Source organism: Vombatus ursinus, unplaced genomic scaffold, assembly GCF_900497805.2.
Source record: "Vombatus ursinus unplaced genomic scaffold, bare-nosed wombat genome assembly UNPS02014768.1, whole genome shotgun sequence".
Taxonomy (NCBI): domain Eukaryota; kingdom Metazoa; phylum Chordata; class Mammalia; order Diprotodontia; family Vombatidae; genus Vombatus; species Vombatus ursinus.
Genome location: NW_020954546.1, coordinates 19,856,395 through 19,876,142, shown reverse-complemented (window position 1 = coordinate 19,876,142; position 19,748 = coordinate 19,856,395). Strand labels below are relative to the sequence as shown.

The window sequence follows — 19,748 nt, the reverse complement described above, 5'->3', positions numbered from 1 at the left end:
GTGTGTGTGTGTGTGTGTGTGTGTGTGTGTGTGTGTGTGTGTGTGTGTGTGTGTGTGTTGGGGGGGATAGGAAGAGAATGAGCAAGGGAATGGAGATGGACAGTGGAGCATCACTGGTGACAAAGGCCACTGTCGCTGGATCCAAGAGTGCGTGATGGGGAGTCATGCACACAATAAACAGAGGAAGGTGGGAGGAGGCCAAGTAGTGAGGGGCTTCAGAGGCTAACCAGAAGAATCTGAATCCGGTCCCAGAGGAAAGAGGGGCTTATTGACCAGGGGAGGGACCCAGCCAGGCCCCTGCTTTAGGAATGTCAATCTGGCAGCTGTTTGCAGGATGGATTGGAGAAAGGAGACCCTTGGGGCCAGGAGGCGAGGAGGTGAGGAAGGCCAGCCTAGGGTGGTGGCCTCCTGTGAGTGGAGAGAAAGGGACAGTTTGGAAGGACTGATTAGATATGGAAGGTGAGGGAGAGTGAAGAAGGGAGAATGACAGCCTGGGAGCCTGGAGTCTGCATTGGAGATCCTGGGCAAGTCCAAGTTCCCATAAATCAAAGCCACACCCTGCCTCTGGAATTCTCTATGTGTCCAAAGTCCAAGAGACAAAGATCTGGAGCCAGAGAGGGTTGGGTCAGCCTGACCTGAGTTGCCCTGACTGACCCCGTCCAGCCCTGCCCTGCCTGATCCAAATCTAGGCTGTGGTCCTGACCTTCAAAGCCATCCTAGACTTCTCCCGTCGTCCGCCTTCGAAAGGGCTCCCCAAAGTCAGGCAGCTTCTGGAAACTAATTCTAGAGAGAGTAGAGATTTTGAGCTAGATGAGACATCGGAGGCTTTCTGACCCAGTCTTCTCATTTTATAGAACTGAAGCCCAGAGGGGCCATGATCTGCTTAAGGTCAAACAAGTAGCAAGAGGCAGAGTTGGGGTTTGAATCCAGGCCTTGACTCCAAGCTCAGTGTTTTCCCCACTGTGATATGAGTGTGTGTGCGTGGGGGGGGGGCTATTTTAAAGTCCCAGATAAAGGTGCCCAGCCATCCTCTAGACACCCCATCCCCCCAAAAAAACCCCAAATGACTGTCTCTTGAAGGAAAACAACACTTCCAAGAAAATAAAGAATTCTAGCTAGAAAGTGGTAGGGACCTTAGAAATTACCTAGTCCCACCCCCTCATTTTACAGAAAAATGAAGACTCAGGGGGCAGACATGTCTGGCTGCTCAAGGTCGCACAGGTAGCGAGCATATGCTGTTTTAGAACGGTGCTTGATCACGATCATAGACGTAGAGCTAGGAGGGGCCTCAGATACTATCCAGAACAATCCCCTCACTTTACAGAGGAGGAAACTGAAGCACAAACAGGTTAAATCAGTTGCCTAGGGTCACACAGCTGGCAAGTATCTGAGGGAGAATTTGAACTCAGGTCTTCTTGACTCCAGTCCAAAGCTCTAAGGGTCATGTATGGGGTCCCCCCCCCCTTAAAAGAGCGTCTTTCTTTGAAGCTGACTCCTCACTACTTCTATCATCACCAGGCCTTCGAAGGCACCAGCCTCCCCTGGGAGGAAGAGGGGGCTTGGTGGCCTGCATGCTCTCGGCCACTCGTGTCTCTCCACGGAAGCCACCGATATCCTCACAGCTCATGACCCCTCCAAGGCCTCTTCATTCTCTAGAGTAATGGACCTCTGGTCCTTCTACCACCTTCATGCCCCACTACACTCCCACACTCCCCAACCCAACTCACTCACACTCCCAAGGTCCCTTCACTTTGGCCAGGAGTCCTTGGGGTCTGGGGGAAAAGTTCAACTCAGATCTGGTTTCAAGTTCCGTTTCTTCCACTCGACCATTAACGACCCTGGGCAAGCCCCTTACCCTCGTCTCTAGGCCTTAGTTATGTCCTCTGTAAAATGGAGGCTTTCGTGAGGGGAGTGAGTTAGGAGGTTTCAGTGGAGATAGAAAAAAAAAAAAACATCAATAAAATCTTTTAAAAACTCCACATAAAAAGACAGCAGTTCAGAAGGGGACACAAACAAACAGGGTAATTTTATTACTACTTTGTTCAATTTAATATACACTTTTCATGAACAAGGTGCACATCACAGAAGGTCCTGGTTTTACACAGAATCTTCTTTGGTTCTTTGTGTATGGAAGTATTTGTGTTTGTTAAGATTAAATTCACAATAAAGATAAAATCCAAAGGAACTAACTAATAAATAAAATGTAAAGGGGTGGGGTGGGGATGAGACTGCATGGTCACCAATGTCCCTTCCAAGTCTAAGCGTTCTTCCATCCCAATGTTCTGACAATGAGATGACAAAGAAGGACCAGGGGATGGACGTCTGCCAGTCACCGCCATCCCCACCTCCCCACCCCGCCCAAGGGAGACTGAGGTTGGATGTGGGAGACCTTGAACGTGGATAAGAGTCTCACCTGGAGGGTGAAAGCCACAGTGGAATGAGAGGCTTGGGTTCTCCTCCTGGTTCTTCTGGCTAACCAGATGTATGGCCTTGGGCATAGTCAATGGGCCTCAGTTTACCCACGTGTAAAATGATGGTGTTGACCTAGATGGCCTCTGAGGTCCCATCCAGCTTGAGATCTAGAACAAGGGTTCTTAATCTAGCTTTGTGCCAGGGACCCCCTTTGGCAGTCTAGGAAAGCCTATGGACCCCTTCTCAAAATAATGTTAAATACTTAAAATAAAATACATAGGATTTCAATGGAAGCCAATTATATTGAAATAAAGATGGCATTTCCTCCCCCCTGATTAAAGTTCATAGACACCCCTCTTGAAATCTATCAACTAACATACCATAAGTCACTTCCTCTCTCTGGCCTCAGTTTCCCCCTCTGTAAAAATGAAGGACTTAACTGAGTCTGTTTCTGGGCCTGTCCCAGAGGATGGAGAGCCCCACTCCCCCCCACCCCCAACCCAAGTCTGTTCACCAGAGCAACATGAATACCAACACTCTGACTCTGGCTTCCTTGCACTGGGGAGGGCTCTCCCCCAGGGAATTCTGGGGGCCCTTCCAGATAAGGGAAATCTCCCCTCTGCTAATGCCTCTTCAGGGAGCAAACTGACCTGGTGGAGTGACAGAGCGCTGGGCTTGCAGTCAGAAGAGCTGGGGTCACATCTGACCTCTGACACTTTCTGGCTCTGTGACTTATCCTACCTGGGCATCATTTGTAAAATGGGAAAACCACGAGCTCTTAACTTTTTGGGGTCCAGATGGCCCTTTGGCCGTCAGATGAAGCGCATGAAAGCCCTTCTCAGAACGATATTGGTAAACGCACAAAATGAAATGCATAGAATTACAAAGGAAACCCAAATTGGATGGAAATACAGTCATCTAAATATTTTTTGAAACAAGTTCAGCTCCGTCCCTGGCAAACCCCCTGGGTGCTGCCCCCCCCCCCCCACCCCGTCACCCTCTACAGCCCTACTGAGGCAAAGTATCAAAGCCCCATGCTATCATTAACTGGGAAGTCCCGAAGGTCTCCAGGAAACGCTGGGAAATCCTTATGTTTACATTTCAACACAGAAAGCTCCTCATACTCCATTCATCCCTCCTTGCTGCTTCAGCCTGGCATCCAATTCATTCACTCACCAAATACTTACACCTGCCTACCAGCTGGTGGGAGCTTACAACCTCATAGGAAAGGCCTCGCAGTCAGTCAGTCCATCAGTCAACAAGCATTTATTAAACACCTACTATGTGACAGCCACCACACCCACTAAGCGTTGGGGATACAGAGAAAGGCAAAAACATGGCTCTGAGTCCTCCCTGAGCTTGACATACCGATAAGGGAGACACCATGCAGAAAAGTGTCAGCATATAAGATAGGCAGCCTACTGGGAGAGAAAGCCCGTGGGCTCTGGAGTATTGTGATGACAGATTTCAAACTGGAAAGGACCTTCAAGGCCATGGAGGCCAACTTCCTCCTTTCACTGATAAAGAAATTGACTTGTCCAGGGTACCACAGATGGACAGGTCTGAGGTGAGATTCGAACCTTGTTTCTTCTAACCACTTGACCATGCTACCTGACTCTGAATCTTAGCTCAAATGCTTTAGAAATTGTATGAGCCTGGGAAAGTTGCTTTTCTTCCCTGGGCCACAATTTCCTCATCTATAAAATGGGGACAAGTATCCTTGCAGGCCTTGCCTTCCAGGGTTGTAAGGAAAGCCTCTGCAAATCGTAAATCGCTACAAAACACAAGCCGGTGTTATTATTATTATTCCCAGAATGCAAGGCAGAACTCGACCAGTCCTAAGCACAAGTCAAGTATTCAGAGCAAGGAGTCCAGAAGAAGGAGAAATGATTGCCTACAGAGAGAATCGGGGAGATGTGAGGGGAAATGTGGCTCTGAAGTAGAGCTTTGAAGGAAGGGCAGGTTTTGGACAAGTAGAGACAGGAAGGGAAGGGGTTTCAGGTGTCGGGACACCCCTCCTTCTCGTCACCCAGCAAGTTACCCTGGGGGTGGGGGTAGGGCACTGTTGTTACACCTGGGGTCGATAAGCACTTCTTTCATCAGTCACTATCCTGCTCCGAAGCCTACCCTGGCTCCCTACTGATCACCACACTGGACAAGATTTCCTCTTCCTGGTTTCCAAGGCCCTTGGTGATCGGGACCCTCTCTCCCTATCTAACCTTGAGCTCCTCGACACCCAAAATATAATCACTAAAACTCGGCTGGGGAAGAGCCTTCGGGGGTCACCCAGTCCAACTGTACCTGTCAGAACACCCTCCAAAGGAAGTGATTATCCTGCTTTTGCTTGGAGCCCTCCAAGAATGGGGAGCTCACTGCTTCTCCAAGGAAGCTCCCTATCACCTTGGGACAGCTCTGTCAGATGATGAGAAGAAATCAGCCCATCCGTTGCTTCCCCCCACTGCTGCTGGCTCTTCCTTCTCTGGCCAAACAGAGCAAATCGAATCCCTTTTCCACAGGACAGAGATCTTTTTCCCTAAGACTTCTCGTGTCCAGGCTAAACATCCCCAGCTCCTCAAATGCCTCTTCAGATGGTCCCATCTCATGCTCCTTCACCATCCTGGACACCTTGAGGCTGCACAGTTCATGAATGTCTTTGCTAAAATGTGGCATCCATCCGGCCTCAGACACTTGACACTTATTAGCTGTGTGATCCTGGGCAAGTCACTTAACCCTGATTGGCTCACCAAAAAGAAAAAATAAATAAATAAAATGTGGCATCCAGAACCAAACACTTCAGTGCAGCCCATGCTTGCCCCCTGCTCAGGCATGCCATAACTGGTCTCCTCACTTTCCTTCTGACACAAGTTCCTTCCTCCCTTCAAGCCCTCCTCCTCCTCCCCCACCACTCCCTCCTCTCTGCTCTTCAAATGCTGCCCATCTTCCCAACCTCACCTCCTTCAGAAGGCCTTCCAGGGACTGTCCCATCTCTTTTGCTCCTCATTTCAGAAGCCCTCTAAACACTCCCCTGGCGGGCCCGCTGACACCATTTACAGGGTCCAGAGGATTCAGGGCTCGAAGGGACCTTCAAGACATCGAATCCCTGACCTCTCTGACCCAGAGGAGGAAACTGAGGCACAGAGAAGGGAGGTCACACACAGTGAGTAACAGAGGTGAGATTCCAACCCACATCCTCTGGTTCCAAAGCGCAGGCCTTGACCCCTACTCCATTTGATTGAATCCAAGCTGTGAATGCTGTTCTAACAGATCTATGTCCTTGAGAACAGACCAAGAGGCTGAGGTGAGCCAGGGACTCCCCTATCGCGGCCTCCCTGACAGCACATGAAGCACCCAGCCTTTTGGCCACTCTCTTCCCCTATACAAACATGGACCAACCACCTTCCTTTGAGTTACAGCCTGCCGCCAAGGAACTATCCAGCTTGTGACTGCTGGTTTATAGGCAACCGGGATTGTGGGACCAGAGGTAGGCAAGGTGAGCAGGTGCCTAGGGCAAAATCATACGGAGGGGGTACTCAATGAAATACAGTTTTTAATGTTATTCAAGAATAATATTAAATGCATATATTCTTTAAAGCTAGGAAAGCCCACTGCAATGTCAGGGGGAGTTAATAACATTATAAATGGCTCCTGCTAAAATTCCTCAGTGGATAGTAATGCACAAGTGGCATCATTTCCCTCGGGCATAGATATAACTTATTTCAGCTTCGGCATGTGGCTTCTGTTAAGCAGAATGACCACTATGGCCCTAGCCTCCACCTGCTGCCTCCCAAGCTGGTCTGGGGGCCTGGGAAATTTCCCAACCTTTCTCAAGTTCTGCCAGCAGCCAGGGGCACTGTAGGGCACAGTGAGTGAGGAGAGCAAACCTTGCACAGTCCCTTTCAGCATTAGGAGGTCGATCCTCTGATCCTCCTTTGAAGATTCAGAAGGCATTTTGACATCGTGTTGGGCCAAAGGACTATCTTTCTGAATAGCAGTAACGTCCAAATGTGTCCAAGCACCAGCTGGTCAGAAACACTCAGAAACAGGGTCTCAGAGCTGGAAGGGACCTTAACCTCTTCTAGTCCAGTCCATCTATTTTATAGCTGAGACTTACCTAAAGTTATGCAAGTAGTAGCATTAGAGGAGTTTTGAACCCAGACCCTTTGACTCCAGAGTCAGGGCACTTACAACTGCCCTTTGCTATGCTGCCTTGGTCAGTCATCTGGCCCCAGGCTTCTCTCATCCTCTTCTATGTGTCAGCCAAGCTGGACTCCTCTCTGGTCTGAGGCCTTTGCCTACCCTGGCCAACCATCATTGCTCAAAGTCCTGGGTTCGAATCCTAGCTCTTCCAAGGCCACAGGTGGCCAGTGGACACAGTGCTAGGCCTGCAACTAGGAAGACCTGACTCCTGAGTTCAAATCCAGCCTCAGACATTTACTGGCAAATCAGTTAGCTTTTGCCTGCCTTAGTTTCCTCAATTGTAATAATAGCACCTACTTCACAGGGTTGTTGTGAGGACTGAATGAGATAATATTGCAAAAAAGCACTTAGCCCACATAGCAGGTACTCTATGAAAGCTTCTTCCCTTCCCTCCCCCTGCTTGCTGCCCACGTGACCTTTGGCAATTCTCTTAACTTCCCTGGGCTTCAGTTGCCTCATCTGGAAAAAGGGGCTGGATGAGATGAGCTCTAAGGTCCCTTCCATTTCAACTGCTATGGGGCAGCTAAGTGGTGCAATGTGTAGAGCATGGGACCTGCAGTCAGGAGGACCTGAGTTCAAATCAGGCCTTAGACACATAAAACACTTACTAGCTGTGTGACCCTGGACAAGTCACTTAACCCCAATTGCCTCACCAAAAATAAATAAATAAAAATAAAAACCAATTCAACTGCTATATCCTAAAGGATGTTTTAAAAACTGTAGCTCTAGTCCAATCTCCTTATTTTACAGATGAGGCAACTGAGGACCAGAGAAACAAAGTGACTTTCCCAAGGTCAAACAGTCAATGGCAAGGCTGGGATTTGAACTCGGGTCTCCTGATTCCAAATCCAGAGCCCTTTCCTCTCTCAGGTACTAATCTCTCTGTTTTTGCTGTTAACACTTGCGATTATTTCTCACTCCTCTGGGCCCAGGGCAACTGGGACAACACTGAGCCAGCATGGAGGCCCAGAGATGTCCCGATGACTTCACTGCAGAGTCCCAAAGGGAGTGAAGGGTCAGGGTTGAGAGCCCGAGTCCAGGACTCCTGGTTCCCAGCCTCTAGTCTCCCTGCATTCCTACCTCCCTCCAACCATTGTAGCTCATTGCTTAGTAAGACACACCCATCTGGCTAACCCAGCTGAGCTCTACAGAAACCCGAGCTGAGGAATGCCAGCCAGCTCAGCAGTTACCAAATCCCTGGCTTGGAAAGGTCCTTCTCGGGGCATTTGGGCCATCCCCCTGCCTCTGAGAATAGCTCTGCCTAGCTGAATGGGGACGGCTCTCCAGGGAGGACCATAAGCAAACACCGTTCCCTCTCATCAGCAGACAGACCTACAAAATGCTACGCTGGAATGCAATGTCATGTTATTATAATGACCAGGATGGGCTCCAAAGAAAAGCTGAAGAAATATACTTCCTGCCCTTCTTTGCAGAGGTGGGGGGGTCTATAGGTGTGGAATGTTGCATATAGTGTCAGATTCTATTGGGGTATTGGCTAGTTTTACCAAACTGTTTTTAACTCTTTCTTTCTTTTCCTTTTTTTTCTTCCTTCCTTCCTTTCTTCCTCTCATTATTCCTTCCTTCCCTCCCTCCCTTCACTCCCTTCTTTCTTTCTTTTTTTAAAGGAGGGATAGGTCATTGGATAGGGCCAGGAGCAGTGATGTATTTGAGAAACAAAGATGATGTAAAAACAAAAGATGTTTTGTTTTTTCAATGAAAGCAATGTTATCCTGGGTCAGGCAACCTTGGACCATGCAGCCCAGACTTCTCACATCAAAACTATCTGGTGAGGGGCGACTGATGCCTGATTCCCAGGAATCAACTTTAGAAGGTTAGACAGAGTCACCTCAGAAGGATTCAGGACTGTGAGAAACCACAGAGATCCTCTAGACCCACAAGGGGGAGGGGAGTTGTGGATTATAAACTTCGGGTGGGGGGTCTATGAATTTGTATAGAACAAAGTTGCATCTTTGTTTTCACTTATCTAAAACTGAAATTGTTATTTCTTTGCTTATTTAAACAATGATTCTGAAGAAAGGTCCATCGGCTTTCCCAGACCACTGGCCAAGGAACCTATGATCCATACATACAAAGAGAGAACCAAACCTCTAGTACATTTACAGTATCACACAACTATAAAAAGTCAGGGTTAGAAGGAGCCTGAGAAACCTTCTAGACCAAGAGTTCTTCACCTCTTTTATGTCATGGACCTCCCCCTCTTTGGCAGCTGACAGCACCTATGGACCCCCATGGACCCCCATGAACTCTGCAGGCAGTCTGCCAAACCCCATGGACCTGTTAGGACCCCTCAGGCAGCCTGACGAACCCTGTGTAGGAAGCCCAGGGATCCCTGTGGACCCCTGGGGCATCCTGACAAAGCCCCATGGACCCTCGGGGACCCCGTGGGCAGTCTGGTGAAGCCTATGAACCCTGTATTAAAATAACGGTTTTAAATAATTGAAGGGAATGGTAAATTTCAGTAAAGGTTGCTGAAAATAAAGATGCCATTTTTTCTCATACAAGTTTATGGATTCCCTGAAATCCACATGGACCCCAAGTTAAGAACCCCTAATTTAGTCCAAACACCTCATTTTACAGAGGAAGAAACAGACTCAGAGAGGGGAAGGGATTTATTCCCCTAAGAACTGGGATTATTCATGGAGCCAGAACAGCACAATTAGGGGAGGGGGGGAGGTTTGCCTGCCATTGCTGGGCCAGGAGGACCTATCTGCTACCTACTGGAATATAACGATAACCCTGTTAGCACTTCCACCTCCCAGAGGAAGCGCAGGGAACAGCAGACAAATCACATCAGCGTGGATTAGACAGAGCATCATCAGAAGCAGCAGCCTGGATTTCTCCTGCAGGCTCTGGTTGGGGCTTTGGGACCAAAAGGCATGAAGTGAGAGCTCAGAGGACAGACAGGCAGCTCCTCACCGTAAGATACAGCATTGGGCAGAGAAGTCCAGACAGATGTCTAGTTCCTAAGAACTAGCATGGAGCTGAGCTCTGGTCTCCAGTGCCATTCCCTGTCAGGAAACCTGCCTCTAAACAGAACTCACCGTTCTCCCTGCCTTTTCAGACTTTCCCTTTGCTGGCCGGAGCCACAGAATGTTAGACCTGGGAGGGGACTCAGATCACCTGGTCCAAAGTCTCCTTATAGACAGAGAAGTGGACAACAAAAGCCCAGAGAGGGGAAGGGATTTGAACTGAGGTCACCCAGCACAGCCAGACTCCAGATCTCCTGACTCCAAGCAAGGGTTCTTTCTACTGTGCCACATGCTCTGGGTGAATGAAGATTACACTTTTTGAGGGCTACAAGGTAGCTAAGGGCCAGTACTAGAGAAGGTGATTTTGTGCAGATTTTGTCCTTCAAAGTAGTAGTCTGTGTGTGTGTGTGTGTGTGTGTGTGTGTGTGTGACAGAGAGAGAGACAGAGAGACAGAGACAGAGAGACAGAGAGAGAGAGAGAAAATGTTCAAAGGGCAGGCTCAGAGCCCCACACAGTTAGAGGGAGGCTATGTGGCTGCTCACAGTTCCATCTATCCCATTTCTTTCTCACCAGCATCCTGTCTTCCTCCCTCTCTCTAGCATAGCCTAGGGGGCAGTGAAGTCCAGCTCTCCCAGCTTCCAGCCTCCAGTGCTGGCTGCTTCCAGCATGTGTATAAGTGGGTACAGGTGTGCAGGCTGGAGACCTGACCTGTGATCCCCTCAGGCACGGGAGGCCCCCTCCCCAAATGCCTTCTGCTGGCTATGCTGAAACTAGGGGAGAAGCAGAGGGAGAAAACGGAGCCCAGAGACCAGGAGGGCCCAGGGTTGCACCAAGTGATGAGGACTCCCCGGGCTGTCCGGTTCCTTGGTCTCCAACCCCTAACCAAGCGCCCTTCCCTGGGCCCAGGAGAATCCTAGGGATCAGTGTGGACAAAAACCCTGCCCTCCCCCATCCAAATCCTCCCCACTCTCTGCCTGCCCTAACCTCACGTTCCTCATCTAAGTAGCCCTCCCTCCTTAACACATCCAGCCCCCCGATACAGGAGAGAACACAGATCCCCGACTGAGCCATCTGGGATCCCCGCCCCCCACCCCAAGTCCTGCGCCCCTCTACGAGAGGCGCCAAAAACGACAGCGGCAAGCCTGGGCAATCCCCCTGGAGAGGGCGCAGCCCAGTCCCCGCGCCTGCCTCGGAGGGCAGCCAGGCCAGCGGGAAAGGGCGAAAGCAGAGTCTGCGGGGATCCCGCGGCCCCCCGCCCCCCGCCCCCGCCTTCAGGCTGCCCTAGCAGGGGACCACGCGAACGTCAACCGCCAGCATATCAGATCGGTGAACGGGATACCTGTGACCCTGCCCGGCCCCCTCCGCGGGGCTCCCCCGTGCGCTCCCCAGGCCTCCCCCCCCGCCCCCTCCTCCGTGTTCCCACGCGCCCCCTCCTCGAGCCCCCCCCCGGGTGTCCCTCCCATGACCCCCCGACCCCCCGGGGCTCTCACCTGGCGCAGGTGGCGGAGCAGCTCGCCGGCCTCTTCCTGGCGGCCCTGGCGCACCAGCGACAGCAGCTCCTGGATCATGCCCACCCGCCGGTGGTAGGGGGGCAGGCCGACCCCGGCCCCGGACGCGGAGCCGGCGCGGGCCGCCTTGTCCCCGGAGCGCAGCAGCAGCGCCGCCCACAACTCGCCTCGCTCGCGGGCCGAGCTCCGGCGGCGGGGGGCGGCCGGGGCCGGGGCCGGGGCCGGGGCGGCGGCGGGGGGCGCGCCGGGGCTCTCGGCCAGGCTGCCTTTGGTCTGCCGGGTGCCCATGCCTCCGCCGCGCCTCAGCGCCGGGCCGCCGCCGGCTGCTCCATCCTCAGGCTCGGCTCCGCTCTGCTGCTGCTGCTGCTGCTGCTGCCGCTGCCGCTCCTCCCCCTCGGTTCCTCGGCCCCTCGGCCCGGCTCGTCTCGGGCTCTCCCCAGCGACTCGGTGCCACGAGCCGGGCCGCGGGTCCCGCCCTCCCCCGCCCCCCGGCCGCGCGCCACCCGCTGCCCACGAGCCCAGCCCAGCCCCGGCCGCCGCCGCCGCCGCCGCCGCCGCCGCCGGGGCCGCAACTTTGGGGAAACTGTTGCACGCGGGCGGGGCCGCGGAGGGAGGGGAGGAGAGGAGAGGGGAGGGGAGGGGGCGGGCGGGGCTCGGGCTGCCCGAGGCCCCGCCCCCGGCAAACCACGCCCCTCGCCCCGCCCCTCCCGGGCTGGGGCCCCACGCGTGAGTGAGCTCTCCGGCCCCACGCCGCCGCTGCTGCTGCCGGCGGCGGCACCTCGCGGTCCCCTCCCCCAGCGCAGAGGAGGCGGGGCGTGGGCCCGCCCCCCCCCCAGGGCTCACCGGCGGCCCTGCGCCCAGGGGCTGCCCAGGGCGGGTGGCTGATGCCTCGGCTGCTGCGGGCCGGGCTGGGCAGAGAGCCACCCCCGGTCCACCTAGCTCCCCGCTCTTCCTCCTCCTCCTCCTCCTCCTCCTCGGCCAGCCCAGCGTTGCCGCTCCCTCTGCTGGCGGCCGAGCTGCCAGAGCGAGGGGCGGGGTCTGGGGGGCTTCCCGGCTCGGAGGGGGCTGGCTCAGACCCGAGTGGGGACTGCAGGCTCCGCCCCAGCCGAGCGCCTTTCGCTCTCCTCCCCTCTGCTGTGGCGGCGCCAGGCGCCCGGTTCTTAGCTTGGGGGGGGGGGCAGAGCCGCTCTAATCCTATCCCCTCCCCCGGCACCGGGCACATCCAGTCGTTGCTTCAAGAGCCTGGTCTCACTAGACCCTCGGTGTTCTCTTCCTTGCTCCCCACTGCGGAGGTTATTCGCTGGGGGGCGGGGGGGGGGTGAATGGCGAGGAGAAAGAGAAGGCTGAATCCTCCAGTGGCAAAGGCCTCCCTCGGCTATGGGACAGAGGGCATTGGCTGGTCTAATCCTCTCTTCTCCGCTGACCACTGACCTTTCCCTTAACCACATCGACCCCAACCCATAGCCAAACCCTGGGTCAAATTCAGGCTGTTGGACTGATCCCTCGCGTCAGTTCCCGCTCTGAGATCTCTGTTTAGGGGGAAACAAGGAAGCGGCACCGGGAAACAGCAAAGGCACATTTTGTGAAGTACCCCGTTTCCTAGCCTTGGTCGCCTCTCATCTCCTCCAGAAAAGCCTTCTCTCCTTGCAACCCCTGCCCAGCATTACTCACCCATTCCATTAGCCACATGACCTACTTAGCTTGGTTGGGGGGGTGGGGGTGGGTTCCGAAAGTGGTCTCCGGCTCTATCCATGCCTCCCCTGCCGCATCCCACTAGATCCTTCCCTGGGATGGGGACAATGTCTCCCCCATTAGACCTGTGAGCCAGCCACATCCTGACTCCCATTTCTTTTCTATTCCTTTATACCCTTCTAAACACACACACAGGACATAGTCACACACACACACACACACACACACACACACACACACACAGAATTGCTGGTAGTATTCCTGTATGACCTTGGGAAGAGCCACTTTGTCTTTCTAAGCCTTAGGCCTCAGTTTCCTCACCTGTAAATTGAAAGGATGACCTTCAATTTCCCTCCCTACTCAAAAGCTAAATCTATGCTCCCAGCCCACACTCTGGGGAAAAGTGGGGGCTTAGCTAATGCTGATGGATCCACTGCATTGGTCCCATACCTCATCAGGCAAGTGACTGAAGCACCCGTTAGAGGAAGACTAAGAAGGCCGGGGAGGTAGCCCACCTTCCTCAGGGAAGAGTCTGCTCAGTCAGGTAGGGAAAGCTCCTATTTCAGTAAGAAACTTTTTTGTGTGTAGAAACCTATCAGAACCATAAATCGTCAGAGGTCAGAACATATCTAGTTCGAGACCCTCTTTTAGTGGGAAACTGAGGTCAAAGCAGGTGAAGGGACTTACTTTCCCAAGGTCACACGTGCTTTTAGATCAGAGACTCCTCTTATCTAAGAAGCCTTACCTGTGGCTAGCAGCTTCCCCTGAAATTACTTTGTATATGTTGTATCTCTCCTCCCTAGAGTGTAATTTCTTTAAGGTCAGGAATTATTTTACTGCCTGTGTGTACCCATTGTCTGACAGAGTGCCTGGCAAACTGTAGGTGCTTAATAAATGATTGTTGATTAATAGGGATTCAAAGCCAGATTTCCTGGCTCTCGATCAATGCTCTATAAATCGTCTCAACCTTCTGGACCTCGGGTTCACCTCTAAGGTCCTTTCTAGTTCTAAATCTGTGTCCTCCTGTGCCACCGTGCCTGGAGTAAGTGCCCACAGCTAAGGATAAATCCCCTCTAACATCCTTTCTCCACCCACTCTATACAAGTCCAAGAGGCCAAAACAAATAAACAGAAAGACTTGAGATTCCCCTTCCCTGGCATCCTTCCCATAGCCTCTCCCTTTTTCTATCATTAGTCAGTCAACAAACATTTCCTAAAAGCCTAATATGTGCCAGGCACTGTGCTAAGCACTGGGAATACAGAGGGAAAATAGTGCCTGTCCTCAAGGATCTGACACTCTAGTGGAGGACTTTTTAAAAGAGGGAAGAGAGTGACATTGGCCAACACACCCAGGGCAGGGGCAGACCAAGACTGAGCCCCTCATGCAGGGGCTCTGCGGTGTTCTGGGAGTTCTGCACCCCTTCCAGGGCAGTCTGGGGAAGTCAATGGACTCCTTCTCAGAAACACATTTTCAAATGCATAAAATAAGAAATGGAATCACAAAGGAAAGCAATGATATTGAAATAGTTATAAAAATGTTTTAGACCAAAATCAAGTTCACAGATACCAGGTTAAGCTCTTTGGATTTGGGCCAGGAAATGGACATGAGGTTGATGGGAGAGATTCTCTCCCTCCCTCCCTCCCTCCCTCTCTCCCAGACCCTCTGGAAGCCGCTCCCTCCTGATGGCTCATTAAGGTTGAGGGAGAGGACGGAAACATTCCTAGGCTCTGGGGAGGGCTGAGAGCCACAGCTGCTGCCTGCATTGCTGAGGAAACCATCCCCAGGGGGAAGGAGGGATGTCAGGAAAGGGAAAAACAACTCAAGGCCCCTTGTCCTTTAGCCCATTTCCAGTGTGGGAAGGAGGAGTTCCTGTTCACTAGAGGCTCACCTTCCTGGAAAAGACATCTGGGGAGACCTGGGACCCAACCCAGGCTGGGCAAAAGAAGGCTGATCTCAGCTTGTTTCAGCTCTTCCTCCTTGGCCTCTTGTGACACCCCTGAGCACCTCACCATGAGAAGGGACTTGCCCAAGGTCACACACATCTAGGGAGCTACTTGATTAGCCCTGTGACCTTGGACTTGTCTGTCACCTGACCCCAGCCATCCTCCCCTGTCAAACCACGTTGGACTAAAGAGAGAGTTCCCAATATCCCTCCTTGCTACAAATTGAATGCCTATTGCCTCCAACCAAAGAAGAGCTTTCTTGTTAAGGGAAAGGGAAATACAGATTAGAAAGTCAGAAGAGGAAAAAGCTGCCACCCCATTCTGACACTAGCTACTTACCAGGCTGAAAGATGGGAGGGGAGGGGCAGGGAAATTCAGAGAGACAGAGAGGCGGGATTCAGAGAGACAGAGATAGGCAGAGAGGCAGAGACAGAGGGAGAGGGAGTGGGAGAGGGAGAGAGGGAGGGAGAAACAGACACAGAGGAAGACAGAGACAAAGAGAGACAGAGAGATCGTCTCATAACCAGTGGGCATGAACTACATATGTCCAAATATACAATAATTTTATAAGCCGTAGGATCCATAGCAGGAAGGGACTTCAGAGGTCATCTAATGCAACCCCCTCATTTTACAGGTAAGGAAACTGAGGCCCAGAGAGTGAAGTGATTTGCTCAAAGTTACACAGGCAGTAAGTACCATAAGCAGGATTTGAACCCAGATCCTCTGATTCTCCAGCCAATGTGTCTCCGTGTTGTTCCCACCTCTCTATTAGCATGTGAGCTCCCTGAGGGCAAATACTATTTCATTTTCATCCCCAGTGCTTGGCAAATCACTGGCACTTGTTGATTGATAGATCAATTATCAGTGCCACTGACATTCTCTTTCTTCAGTCCTTCTGGAAGGACCCTCAGAGGTCAGGTGGTCCCTCCTTCCCATTTGACAGATGAGGAAATCATTGAGGCCCACAGAGAGAAAGTGACCTGTTTGAGGTTGAAAGGCTAGTGAGTATCAGAAACAGAATCTGAATCAGAAATATGCTGGAACCAGCTCCATCCAGGTTTGTGAGAGCTGAGTGTTAAATTTTCAGTGTGAGCACTTACACCTCAGAAATTGACAAAGATTATGAATTACTGCTTTTAAAAAATTGTTTAGACTTAAGAAAGTGATGGAGAAAATGTTGGTGGTTTAGATTAAACTTAAAAGTGTCTGCACATTTCCCGTTTCCCCACCCCCACCAAGATCTGATTGTTAAATAGCACATTGCTGATGGAAATCCAGGTTTTCCTGAGTTCAATTCCAGAACATCTACTGAAGCTCTTCTGAAGGGGGGTGTCAGGGGTCGGGAGGCATGCTCTTGTTGGCTTTATTTGTAGTTTAGTTGTAACCCATCAGGCCAAGGCCCCTCCTCTCCACACACTCACTCCAGGCTTCAAATGGGATGTCTCCATAAGGGCAGGCATTCCCCACAGCTCATTTCCTGGGGGCACTGAGGTGCTTTCACTCCTGTCTGTCCACTCCCCAGCTTATCCCCTCTAATGAGGGGCTCTCCAGTTATCTCTGCTAGGGAAGATTAAGCAGGTCCCTACAAGGAGAATGCTTTCTCCTTCGAGCTTTCCTTCCTCCTCCTCCTTCTCCTCCTCCTCCTCCTTCTTTCCCACCTTCCCTTCTCTCTCTTTCCCTCTCTCTCCTCCCTTTCTTTCCCCTCTCCCTTTCTCCCTCTCTCCTCCTTTCCCTGCCTCATTCTCCCCTCCCTCCTTCCTCCTCTCTCTTTTCCCCATCTTTATCTCGCCACCTCTATCTTTCTCTTTCTGTCCCTTTCTCTTCTCTCCCTCTCTCTCTACCCCCTTTGTCCTTCCTTTCTTCCTCTTTCTTTCTCTCCTTCCTTCCCCTCTCCTCTCTCTCCCTCTTTTTACTCCCTTTCCCTTCCCTTCCCCCCTGTCTCTTCCTTTCTTTTCCCTCCCTCCCCTCCTCCATCTCCCTCTCTCCTTTCTCCTCCGACCCTTCCTGCCAATCTTTGCAGCCACTTTTGAAAGGGGAAAAGCAGAAGCACAATCCTGAGGAAGAGCTGGCCAGGTCCCAGGATGGTCCTCCTGCTGCCCCCCCCCCCACCTCTTGCCATCTGTCAGGGACTGAATTCCCTCCCTTATGGATTCCTTTCTCGGGATCTTAGAGGGTTTTTGGTCTTCAGGAACCCCTAATTAAAATGCAGAAGCCTCCAGCTAAGCCTTAATTCTTGATTAGCCAGACCTGGAGTGGAGATGATTCATAGACAGCTTAGTGCAAGGCTCTCCTGAATGGGACGTGGGCTAGGCATTGGAGGAGGGGGGAAGGGGAGGGGAGAAAGTAGCGGTGGCCTCCTGAAGGCCTCTGAAATCGGAGCTGGCAGGATCCCAAAGCTGATTCTACTCTGAGCGTTCCCGCTGGGAGTTCGGATGGAAGCTGGAGATTGGTATCAAGAGAAGGAACAGAAAGGAGAAACATACAGAAACCCGAATCTTGAGGGGGGTCATGAGTCAGTTCTAGCCCTGGCAGGAACCTAGAGAAGGTCATACTGCCCATCCCCCTACCTCCAGGCCAAAGCAGGCCTCCCCCAGAGGAGATTCTCGAGGTGGGGTTTTCCATTTTGAAGAAGACAGTCCTTGTTTATTGTTATTTTTTAAAATTACTAAAGATAGTTACCTGTTACAGTCAATATATACATACATACACATGTACACATCTATATACACATAAACATATGCATATATACACACACATACATGTATACATGCATGCATACCCATGCACAATACATATCTATAGGCATATAATAAACCTACGTATGTACATGGACACATACAATGTACACACATATGTACAATTTATATACACACATATGTGTATACACGCATGCATACCCATGCACGCATACATGTCTACTGGCACACAATAGATCTACATATGCACTATACACATGTATACATGGAAGCATACACACGTACACACATACACACGTACATACCTATAAGCACATGCATAAACATACATGTGTACAATATACATGCACGATACATGTGTGCACACATATATACACATACACACACATATACACATGGTGTCCCAAATGTCTTTGTGCAGTAATGGCTTAAAGCTATTATGACTTCAGCACCAAGACCTTTGGGATACTAAATATTTCCAATGGTGTTCCCTGAAAATCCATTCAGCAACTACAAAACTTTGTCACAAACACAAATTCTGTCTCATGAATGTAGTTCTGTTCCTTTCTGGGTTCCTCTTCCACATCTTCCTCTTAGCCACACCCTCACTTCTCACTGACCTCTAGAAAGTCCTTCATGGTTTCCAAAGTACTTTTCCGTAGACAATGTGCTCATTTAGCCCCCTATCCTTGGTGGCATATTCTAAGCTCCTTTTACAATCCAGGAATCTGAGGCCCAAAAAGAGTCAGTGACTTGCCCAAGGTGACACAGCCAGAAGTAAAATCAGAACCCAGGTCTTCCTGAGTTCAATCCTATGATCTCCATGAGCTTTCCACAAGTTCCCTTGGTTATCAAATCCAGTGTCTAATGAGACCCTGTGGTGTCTTAGGAAGAACCAAAACTAAGAGTCATTTTATGGATGCAGAGAACTGAATTTAGAGGTCACGGGTTCAAATCTGACATCTGTTTTTTGTGGACTCAGCTTCCTTATCTGTAAAATGATGGGTCCGGACTGAATGTTTTTTTTTTTCTTTTGGCTAAGCTATGGGGTTAAGTGACTTGCCCAGGGTCACACAGCTAGTAAGTGTTATGTGTCTGAGGCTAGATTTGAACTCAGGTCCTCCTGACTCCAGGGCCGGTGCTCTATCCACTGCACCACCTAGCTTCCCCTCAATTGAATGATTTCTAAGGAGCCTCCAAGTTCCAGATCTATGACCCATGCTTAGAATTTTAAAACTATTTTTTCACCTTTTTTGAAGATCAACACACTCACCTTTCTCCAGTCATAGCGTTACAGTTCTGTGGTCCCTCTCTCATGCTCCATGACCTTTCAGATATCACCGACAGTGGCTCAGCAATCACATCAGTCATGTTTGGGGAATACAGCTCATCTGAACCAGATGACTTGAATTCATCCAGGGAAGCTTCTTCTCTCATCATCCCCCTTGTCTTGGTATCAATTCTGTGTCAATCATTTTTGTGCTGTTACAGTGATCATTCTTCAAGAACTGAGTAACTGTCTACTCTCTGTTGTCCGTCATCATCCCATCCGCCCTCAGCGGCAGTCCTCTCCCTTTTCTGATTCTCCTCTTTTCTCTGATATAGCTCACATTTTGTTGTCATCTCGTTTTGTTTTTGTTTTTCAGAAACCTCAGCTCATTATGAGCCTTAGCCCTCCTGACACTTCCCAGTACCATCCTATGCTCTCATATTCATTCTGTTACCTGCCTTTGCTTCTAACTTTAGCCTACATATGTACATATTTAAATTTTAATTTGGAAAAAAATTTTTTTTAACAGCATAAAATCTAAGTTGGTTAATGAATTCCCTGTGCATCCACATCTGGCTTTTTAGACAACTACTATTTTTTTTCTTCATTGCAATTGTTTCCCTTTGTTTCTTCAGAATTTCATTCTTAAGAGCTTCCCATCCCTCCCAAGTTGACTTTCTGTGTAGAATATTTATCTGTTGGCGCCTCCCTAGCCTTCTCGTGAATCTTTTGAAATCTGCCCTCCCAAAACCTAAGGTTCATATCAGACTATGTCCAATTATCCTCTGTTCTCTCATAAACTCTAGGATGGAGTATTCTCTTCCCTCCAAGCTTCTCATCATTTCCATTCCAATAACCAGTTCTTCCCTGGGAGTAAGAATTAGAGCCAGAATAAAATATCCCCTCGTTAGTTTTTTAACTTTTTAAAGGATGTAATCAGAATTGAGAGAAGTCAAAAAGTTATTAGGTGTTCTACTTTGGCAGAGAGAGATAGACAGAGAGAGCGAGACAGAGAGAGAAAAAGAGAGAAACAGACAGA

At 50.7% G+C, this 19,748-nt stretch overlaps 1 protein-coding gene across 1 annotated transcript in view; it reads right to left on the bottom strand.

Moving 5' to 3' along the window:
- LRRC75A (leucine rich repeat containing 75A) overlaps positions 1–11,396 on the bottom strand; it is a 118,280-nt gene extending 106,884 nt beyond the window's left edge. The window contains exon 1 of the mRNA XM_027861454.1: positions 11,091–11,396. Within this exon, the coding sequence (XP_027717255.1) occupies positions 11,091–11,396 (306 nt within the window). The remainder of the gene's footprint in view (positions 1–11,090) is intronic.
- Positions 11,397–19,748: the final 8,352 nt, after the last annotated feature.